The following is a 10,399-nucleotide window of genomic DNA, read 5'->3' on the forward strand; positions in this document are numbered from 1 at the left end:
TGTGTGTGTGTGTATATATATATATATATACTATAGAAAAAAGCATATTAAATCTTATTGAGCACCTTTATCCTGACCGCTCGTAGAACAACTCCTTCCATGTTTTTCCTTCGTTCGTAGAGAGACAAATTTGTGAGAGGAACAAATCCTTCATTGTCTTTCCATTCTGCTAGGTCAAAAATTTTGACGGTGTCGCCCTTGATGGAATACCATTCCCGCAAGATTATCTCGTTATTACACAATACCAACATCTGCGTGTCGAACGCCAGATTAAAGGGATTACCGATTGGCTTATGGCAATGGTCATGGATGTTGTTGTCGGGGGTGTAGAGAAACAGAATAAACCACACCGGGAAGGACATGGAGTAGACCTTAACGGCGTCCACAAACTCTAGATACGCCTCGAAGTCGGGTAAAATGACGATGGTAATAGGCTGGATTATTTCATGATAGTATTTAAGCGTTTTCCACAAGCTTTTAAAGTGCACATCCACAGTCATTATGTAGTGTCGGCTCAATAAGCGGGAGCTCGTATGTATCAGATGATTGATTCGTAAATCTACAGCAAGAATTTTGCAAAATCAGCTCAACAACTCAAATATTTAAAATTCTGACAACTCTGTCAAGTTCTAGAAGATTAAAGTATATTAGCAATTTTATCTTTTTCTACACAAAAAAAATGTTTAGTTAAATTAATTAGAATTCTGGTGGAAAATTCGTTAAACTATTGTACAATTCAGAATTGTAGTTAAATCTAGATTTCTGGTTAAAATTTATATTAAAATTCTAGTTAAAATAACCAACATTCAATAGATTTAACTAAAAATCTTGTAAATTTAACTAGAATTCTGGATTGTTCATTTTCCACCAAACATTTTTTTCCGTATACTATTTATAGCTTTACAATTTTATAAATTTATGGGATAGAAAGAGAAGACAATTAGAAAATTTCAAAGCGAAGTCGTGTAAAAATAACTGCTATTAATCATAATGATCGACGTTGCAATGTTTATTGACTAAACATTTGTTAGTTAAAGTAACACGTTGAACGTGACGCCACAGTCACGATGATTGACACTATCAAAATTTTTTTAATACTTGTAAAGAAACAAATGCATCTAAAGATGGAATTACATGCTCGATTTTTTGAATGATAGCATGCATACAGTCATATCTGATCTGGTGTATGCTAAAATTCGTTCATGCATTGAGCACTGCATGCTGCATATATATTATATATATATATATATATATATATATATATGCATAATTTTTATATTTATTATGGATTACTTCATAGCTTATTTTTTTGCATACACCAAAAGAAATAATTGCTAATTTCATAGTTAATTTGTCAAACGTTAAACTGTATGCATCAAACCAAGCATAACAGCATGCATGAGTGCATACTTATTATTCAAAAAATTGAACGTGTGATTCCACCTTAATATAAAATTTTCATAATATAAAAAATAAATAGATAACAATAAAAATTAACAAATATGCTAATTAACACAATTAAAATAGTCTTATTTAATTATAATATAAGAATTATAGAATTATAACGTAATGTATATATTATAAAATTATAAAAGTATACAATATTTTTTATTATATGGTATAATACTAAAAATTCTGTTGCGTAATTTTGGACATACAAAAGCAGTAAGGCAACGTATTAACATATTCATACATAGAAAAAAATAATACTGTATATTAATAGAATAGAATTAAATCTAATTATAAATAATATATCTTGCTATTTCAGGGCCGGTTGTTTCATTTTTAGATAAACTATAAGATAATTTATTTATTAGATAAACAAAAGAGTAAAAGAATAAGAACATAAGAAAGTAAGAGAATAAGATAGTGAGCTGAAGTTTACCGAAAAGTGAAACAATCCAGCCTCACACAGTTACAATTAAACAAATTTTGTTTTATCAGTATTTGAAAGATATTTTGAACTGACCTCCATAATCCTCATATATGTCTCCAGGATGGACGAAAATGACGGACGCCGCATCAGAGCCCACATAAAATTTTCGGATACCGAGTATCAAATCAACAAAGGTATCGGCGTTGAAGCAATTCCCTGTCAAAGTTCCGAGAAGAACGCAAAACAGCATCGGATACAGTGAACAGAGCGATAATCTCATTTTGTTGGAGAATCGGTTCAGAGTTTACGACGCCATAGACCCCAGAGACTAACTAAACGGCTAAAATTTCTGCCAAGCAGAACAAACGCCTTCATCGAGTAACGCGGGGTAAATGCAGGGACGTTGATGCATAATAAATGCTTCAGATAACGCCGTCACGGAAAGAACTTTGTTGAAATATCAAAAAATTTAACTAGATGCAGATCTGAAAATAATTTTGTTAAACTATGAAAATAATTATGTAGAAAGCACTTAAGCTTGTTACTAGAATGTCATAACGTTTTGCAGTATTGTTCATGCTTGAATTCCCATATAATTATTTTGATGGTCCAACATAATTGTTTTCTGTATTTACTTACATTTTTTAGATACTTCAACAAACTCGTTCTTTCCGTGGATAATTCCGTGATGTGGAACTAATTGCGACCGATCAATCAAGAATAGTTTCTTTTAATCGCCTTTCTTATTATCGTTACGCTACATTAAGAATCAACGATACCTTCTAGAAAATATTTATTCTAAATAATTAATGCAATAAAAGGCAAGGTATCACACAATTAATTAAGAGCACTGTATGGCTTCCTCGATTATTGATGTCACAGTAAATAGAAAGTGTGTTTCATTAAGTATGTATTAAAAGTAGTTCAAACAATGAACATACTCGAAGATATTGAAGTAAGCGATTAATTTTTAGATTAGATTTGCGCTGACAATACAGTCGCATGACGATACAGAAGTGAATGTAAACACAATGCAAGATTTTTTATTATGCAAAAAGTCGTTGACTTTTACGTCTTTTACCAATCATTGACAAATATTCAAAATATTGACGTTCATATCCAACCCTGGACATGTTCATACAGAAAGTGCACATTTAAATTTATAATGTGGCATCGGGAGTATATTCTGTGAGAGTATAAACTGACCAATATCAGCACCATTAGAAAATTACGATCGGAAACGATCGACAGATCGCATCTTAAACATGCGTTGTCAGAATGGACATTATCAAATATGGTTGATAGATAACATAATTTATTTTCTTTTATTTTTCTTGAAAATAGTAACATTATTTTCCCCAACTAGATAAAATCATATATTTTTTATATAATATAATTATATCCTGGTAAAAAATTTTTCATGCACGAATATGTATAAATACGTATAAACATACATAAACACGCATAAGTATTTATAAGCATATATAATAAATATATGAAATATGTCCATACATGTTCATACATCCTTTTTTCTTTTGTAAAATTACTTTTTAGTGTAATAGAAATAATAATAGTAATGCGAAAACATTAAAAATTAAAAAGGTAATTTTCGCACTAATTGTATTAGAAAAAAATCAAGTTTGAAGAAATATAAAAAAATTATTTACGTATAATTATAAATAAAATTATGCATAATTATGTATGAGCAATTTTTTTTACATTTTTCCAAACTTGTTGTTTTTACATTTTCCGAAACTTTGTTAACCTATCGACTTCATTAACATACGATATAAGTTTAATTCCAATTTCTGCTATAATGTCCAATTCTCATTTCGAGAAAATAATTTTACAATTTTCAGAAAAAATATAAAGAGAAATGTATTTATAAATATATTAAATATTAAATATTATATATATTTTATATATATTATAAACTGTAATATATTAACATCTTTTTACATAATTATATATCTAACATTATATATCTATAATAGTATCTATAATTTAATTTAGCCCAAGTCTAGATTCTGAAAAATAAATAAGAAACAAATTAGATATTTATAAATTAAATAAATTACAGCAACAGTTCTATTGTTGCGGATTGCAAACAATTTTATTATCTCTAAGTAATAATTAATTAAGTAAAATGTTCAAAAAAAATACAGATAGCGACGTCAAGTTGATAATGTGTTTATATACATCTGTCATATCTGTTTGTAAAATTGCTTTCTGGACAGTGCTAGATTACTCTCGAAGTCATATACATTTATGTATATGACATGATTCATCGATCGCGACTGGAGAGAGCTGACGATCATCAAATTCACCTAGTAATCATGGTACCAGTATATGATTCAGCGACAACTGTGAACAATCTTGTTCTACAACAATTTGCTAATTTAATTATGAACAATATTAATGCATATCAGAAAATTAATAGTTGTTGACTGTCATCTGATCAGAGAGAATCAATGATGTTATTTTTATTATCGTTTTCTAATATTTCCTTTGCCTTATATAAAGTCATGAAGCTGCCTTTTCGAATAATTCTAAATAGCCGCGAATGTATTTATATTATCTCTAAATTATAATCGCGGTTAACATTATTAATTGTAATAGTATTTTTTCCTAAATTGTCTATCTTGTCGACAAACTCTCGTTATATTATATTGCTGTTTTATACTACTTTTGCGAAATATTTGAAAAATGCAATTATTTTGAATTTCTCGTCGATGATCATGCAACGTTCACGTATTATGGCACCGACACAGTTCTCAGTTATGGCGCGTTTATTTCTAATTATGCAAAATATACGGTTATTTTAGCCTTATCGCTACTATGCTGTCCGTAATATATAACGTGAATATAGCGAAATAAGTTATGTAAACGCGACGGCAACCCGTTCACGTGCGCGCATAGACAAATCTAGAAAATGAGTCGCGCGCATACGTGTACGCAAAATCGTGGCGAATGAATGTGCACTTTTCCCTGTTACTTTCAAGACGCTTCTAGATTGTTATATCTGCTACAATGCTTTTGGACCATTCTGGATCGTTCCATATCACTTGCGAAGCCAATGAGCCAATCCGTAATGAAAAATGTATAGAAAACGTAAATTATATGACATATTAGGTGTAGTAAAAAGTCATCGCGTATTTTTTAGCTCAAAGTTGTATATACAATATCTTCGTCAATAATGAATGAAATTCAAATTTAAAAAAAGGGTTTTAAAGCTTGAAATCTCTACTTTTAAAAGCTTATCACATTTTTTAAGTTTATATGAGTTTGATAATTTTTACATTTAATTTTTACAAAAACTACGAGCTGAAAAAGACGCAAAATTTTCTTCTCACTTTGTGGATTTGTAACGTGTCCAAAACGAATTTGAGAAAATTTTCGATTACATATCGTGAAAGCTTGATACTTTCCCTACAAAATCGTTTTTTTTTAATATTCCTACGACTTTTGATTACTGAGTTATCGCGGATTAAATAAAAGAATTATTTTGACTTTAATTGCTCATAACTCCATTAAAAATTGTCGTATCGTATAATTTAAAAAAGAGATTTTTAAAGCTGAAACTTTACTCTATCAAGATATATTTATATTGTTGGTAAGAAAGTAATTGCGGTTTTTACTGATAGATGTCTTTTAAAAAAACGCGATGACTTTTTACTACACCTAATATAATGAAAAAAGAAATATGTGATAAAAATAAATCAATATCAGAAACAATTAAGATACGAATAATAATTACAAAATGTATAAAAGGGAAATCAGTGAAGAAATAAAAACTATATGCGTATCTAGGAGGAATACAAAATCACAATAAGATCAAGACATATGTGTTGTTTCTAACATATGTATTTTAGCAAAAATATGTTAACATAAATTAAATTATTAAATAATGAATATAGAATCAATGAAATATGAATTGTAAAATGTAAACTGACGTAATGTAATTAATTAAAATACATTTTTAATAATCTTTCTTATATATTATTTATAAATATTTTACATATCTATAAATATTTTAGTTTTAAAGTAAACACTTAAAAATTATATTAATAAATTATTATATACATCTTTCATTATAGTTTATGATGTAAAATTAGAGATTTGATTGCAGTCGAGAATCGAATCGATTTTGAGAATTAATGGAGATTTACGCGTTATTCAATTATTTTATATATCAATTATTTTATATATTCTCAGGTCATTTCTAATGCCCTTAAACAATCTATTTTAAATAATAATTCAGTAAAATATTTAATTTTGATATAACTAGTTTATATAATTCAAAAAAAACTACGTTGAAATTATTATACTCTATGATGCAATTCTGTAGCGCAACGAAATGACGCTCTCACGTCTATCGTGAATCATCGTATATAATACGATCACGTGGTTACTATCTGTCAAAATAGGCAGACTCACTTAGAAATGGCGGTGCGCGACCGATTTCCGCTGTTCAAATTCGTCCGACGAAAAGATTTTTTCCCATCCCGAAATCATCATATTTCTGAGCAAAACCCTTTTCCTCCGATATATTCGAATCTTATCATGAAATCAATAAAAAAAGGAACGAAAGAAATAGTATAGAAATAAATAGAATGACAATGAAAGAACGCGATTACACAGCGTTTCAAGGAGTCGTCGGAAGACGCTTGCGACATCTAGACACGTATTGGTATGACGTATGTTTCGAGAATTATCGATCGCATATAAAAGCAATCGGTCGTGGCGTTTCCTTCACAAACGATGCACAACTGTTGACGGATTTATATAGGTCAAACAAGAAGAAGAAAAGCGATAGCACGTCGATATTTCGGACTGTTTCGAACATTTCTCTACACTTTAACGATTTAACGTGAAATAGACATGACGGCGAACAAGCTAAGTTTCAAGGTGTACCTGGTGAACGAGGATCCATGGACCTGCACGGAAGTGCGTAGATTCGGCATTGATGCTGATGTCGCGACGAATTTCATATATCTGCGCGAGAAGCTGCAGACCATCTTCCCAGATCTGCGGGGCAAGAGATTTAATGTCACCTGGAAAGGTAAGTTCTTTGTGTCTCTTTTTTTTTTCCTCGTCTTGTCGAGGAATTCAACAGCGAGGTTCACTAACGTCAGTAATTGATGTTTATCAAAGTATTCATCTTGTACACTGGATGCTTTCCATTTAGTAACACAAGTCGATACATTTTATTCTTGGCATTCAGAGAACAACAAAGATAAAACAACACATATGTCGACTTGTATTATTAAATGGAAAGCATCTGGTATACTAACTACAATTATTCAACTTGTTTTTATATTGATAGATGATGAAAATGAATCTATTACCATATCCACCGACGAGGAATTGGAGATTGCATTGCATGAGATGGCTAAGAATATGATCTGTAAGCTCTATATCATGTTGCAATCAGAACAAGAGATAATAGACATGTCAAAGATAGAAAAAATACAACATCCTGGCGTAATATGTGATGTCTGTGATAAGGCTATTTGTGGTTTTCGTTTCAAATGCATGCAATGTGCAGATTATGACTTATGTATCGACTGCATGACACTCGGCAATCATACAGAGCATTACATGGTCCGTATGACTCAGCCAATCGTGTGGTCAAGCTATCACGCCCGTCGTCTTGCTCATCACGTACGCAAATTCGTGAAGAAGGCGGCATACCACTACAAAGAAGACGAGCGTAAGTGCAATGAACCCCATAAGAACAAGAGCAAGAGAGGTAGCTGTCCAGTGTTCAACGCAGATGGTAAATTTGATCTTATTGATCCATCTATTATAAACTCACTGGAGAATTTTATAATAGACATTTGTGCTGGTCCATCAGACGAAAATCAAGAGCGGAAGCGGACTAAGGAGCAGTACAGGGAACCATCTGCTGAGGCTGCAACTGAGGCGACAGAAGACTCGCAGCAAGAAGCTACCAGACACTCCTTCTCACAGCTGCTGAAGATCGTCGAGGACAATATCTCCAACATTTCACAATTTCTAGATCCACTCGGCATTAATGTTACCGTGATGGCTGACAATGACTCCTCTAATAAAAAATCTGCAGACAGCACTCAGAAGGCTAACACACAAAAGCCCGAGACCCGTGCATCTACATCTTCAGAGGACTCCGCCAAGAAGTTCCCAGGTGAAGGAAAAAAACTACGTAATGATCCAGTAAATACTGCAGCTACTCCTTTGGAGAATGCACAAAAGGATTCAATAACAGCTGCAGCGGTAGCATCTCCAACTGCATCAGCAACAGCAACCTCTGCTGAACAAGCAGCTGAAGCCGAGGAATGGACGATGATACAACGTGAAAGCCCCAGTATCAGCCGTACCTCTTCCACTTCTTCCTCGAATGGAACTTTGCCTAAGCAGGTATGTTTCGTATATGTACAAAATAAACGGTAGGTGATTAGAACGTACAGTTAATAAAATATAATTAAAAGTTACAAAGATATTTAAAACATATATAATCATAAATGTTCTAGATACAATTACACAATATTAAAGTATTAGGATATAATTAATAAATGTGATAATTTAACACACACACACACAAATATATATATACAAAAAATAATTCAGAATTCGAAAAACTGATAAGAAACTTGCAAATCACTTGCTTTACTAATACTAAAATCGTTCCTAATTCTAATAGCATTGATTTTTCAATTTATTCAATTTACGAGTACAATCATTGTGTCTAGTATTAATGGCTACTTCATGAGTCCTAAATCTTCTTTATTGCGCAAATGTATCACGTGTTCAGAATACCTTATCTTACAGGCTACACCATTCGCGCCGACAGCACCTGTGCCAGAGCCGGAAAAATCATCGTCAAATCAGAAAATCTATCCACCCTTACCTGAAGAAGTAAAAAACGAGTTTTATCATCCAAATCCCAAGATTCAGAACGCCGTAGAAGCAATGATGGCGATGGGATTTACCAACGAAGGTTCATGGCTTACCCATCTGTTAATTGCACAAAATGGTGACATCGACAAGGCACTGGATGTAATACATCCGATACGCCGTCATTAGGAGAGATGGGGCCAAAATTTTAGTTAACGATAGTTTACATATAATTAACAACAAAAATAACAGTTAACATAGTCTATGCTTTCCATGGTTGGTACGATAGTTTGTAATTATTATTCATTATATAGCGTCTTTTTTTTATATTGTTAGATTTATTCTGCATATAACTCTGATTGTTTTTAAAAATTTGAGTTCTAACAACGTTAAAAACTTATTTTTAATAAATTATCTCGTAATATTTCTTTGCATCTGTATTGTTAATCGCCTGGAAAACGAAAAATCCGGTTCAATTGCCGGAGAAAATTGCGCTCTCGTTCAAAGTGTTACCTGTATTACTAAATTTATGTTGCACGTACGTACTACGCTATTTAAAAAAATGTACTACGATATTCGTTTATGCAATGTATGTTATACTTATATTCTTAATGTATTAATATATCTTTTACATAAGAAACTAAAATATCTTTGGTGACTGGAATATTATGTACTGTTATGTTTTATTTTAATAAAGTGACCATAATATTGAAGGTAAATGTTTCTTTTTAATTTTAAATACTCTATTAATTAAAAAAATATATCCCAAGTTTTTTGGAATTAAAAGTAATAAAACCACAAAATGCTAAAAGCTTTAAAAATTTTATTATTATAAATATCTCAATGTTCAATTACTTTATAAGAATTTACAATGGTCCATTAAGACTAGCGGATTTTTATTAGTAACTAATTCTAATTCTCTTTGACCGCTGGGTGTTATGTTCCTGATCCATTTGCGATCCTTATAATATTCTATCATGCTGTCAAATTCCGTGGGGTTGTAGTCATCGACTACAATAGGAACAAAAGGATCCAGATGGTCGAAGCCTTCTTTGCCAAGCAAATATCTGGGAAGATAGGAGTCTCGTCGTTCCTAAAAATAAAAGATTTTTTCTTGTATTATCATGCATCTATTCGTTTAATGCTAAAAGTTTTCCTGAATTTTAGTTTAAATATAAAACAATGCTTTCTTTATCGCAAATCCAACTCTATTAAATTAAATATTATTCGGATAAAGAAATGCCTAATTACGCAATACGAATTGTTGTATGTACCTTATTTGCCTTTTCATCTACTGATAATACAATTGCACCGTTACACCAATCATCTTTTGTTATATCCCAAAACGGTATCGCCAGCGACACTTGTTTGGGCAGAACCATCCTCTTGTTATCGTCAAAGATGCGTGTGTAATTCGCTGTAAATGCATTGAATCCGTCTATCATGACCATTGTCTTGCACTTCCCTGCAGTACTGGCGAGCTTTATCTCTTTTATCAACGCATCCACCACGCCACAAGCGTACTTCATGCGATTTATGCCAAAGTCGATAAGTTCTAAGATGGAAGTACCTTGGGAAGTAGTTTCACGTTGATTCCAAACATAATCCTTGGTTACTTTAAGCTGTAAAACAAACGCACGTTATATA

The 10,399-nt window shown here is 31.6% G+C and overlaps 3 protein-coding genes across 5 annotated transcripts in view; 1 reads left to right on the forward strand and 2 right to left on the reverse strand.

Moving 5' to 3' along the window:
• Positions 1-47: 47 nt before the first annotated feature.
• On the reverse strand, positions 48-500 carry LOC108752398. Its single transcript, XM_018493199.1, has one exon. The coding sequence runs from the start codon at positions 498-500 to the stop codon at positions 48-50; it is 453 nt and encodes a 150-aa protein (XP_018348701.1).
• A 6,078-nt stretch (positions 501-6,578) lies between these two features.
• On the forward strand, positions 6,579-9,089 carry LOC108752682 (sequestosome-1). Of its 3 annotated transcripts, none has more exons than XM_018493710.1 (4): positions 6,579-6,938; positions 7,203-7,655; positions 7,713-8,275; positions 8,687-9,089. In XM_018493710.1, exons 1-4 carry the CDS (start codon positions 6,758-6,760, stop codon positions 8,939-8,941), a joined length of 1,452 nt encoding a protein of 483 aa, XP_018349212.1. In that variant the 5' UTR covers positions 6,579-6,757; the 3' UTR covers positions 8,942-9,089. The 3 variants fall into 3 exon arrangements, with proteins under 3 accessions (XP_018349212.1, XP_018349211.1, XP_018349213.1); XM_018493711.1 differs by having other exon boundaries at positions 6,580-6,938; positions 7,734-8,275; XM_018493709.1 differs by having other exon boundaries at positions 7,203-8,275.
• Positions 9,090-9,608: 519 nt separating this feature from the next.
• LOC108752478 (28S ribosomal protein S29, mitochondrial) overlaps positions 9,609-10,399 on the reverse strand; it is a 2,521-nt gene continuing 1,730 nt past the window's right edge. Inside the window, exons 5-6 of the mRNA XM_018493315.1 lie at positions 10,027-10,381; positions 9,609-9,845 (exon numbers count right to left, since the gene is read on the reverse strand). Of these exons, the coding sequence (XP_018348817.1) occupies positions 9,609-9,845; positions 10,027-10,381 (592 nt within the window). The remainder of the gene's footprint in view (positions 9,846-10,026; positions 10,382-10,399) is intronic.

Source organism: Trachymyrmex septentrionalis, unplaced genomic scaffold (assembly GCF_001594115.1).
Source record: "Trachymyrmex septentrionalis isolate Tsep2-gDNA-1 unplaced genomic scaffold, Tsep1.0 scaffold60, whole genome shotgun sequence".
Classification (NCBI taxonomy): Eukaryota; Metazoa; Arthropoda; class Insecta; order Hymenoptera; family Formicidae; genus Trachymyrmex; species Trachymyrmex septentrionalis.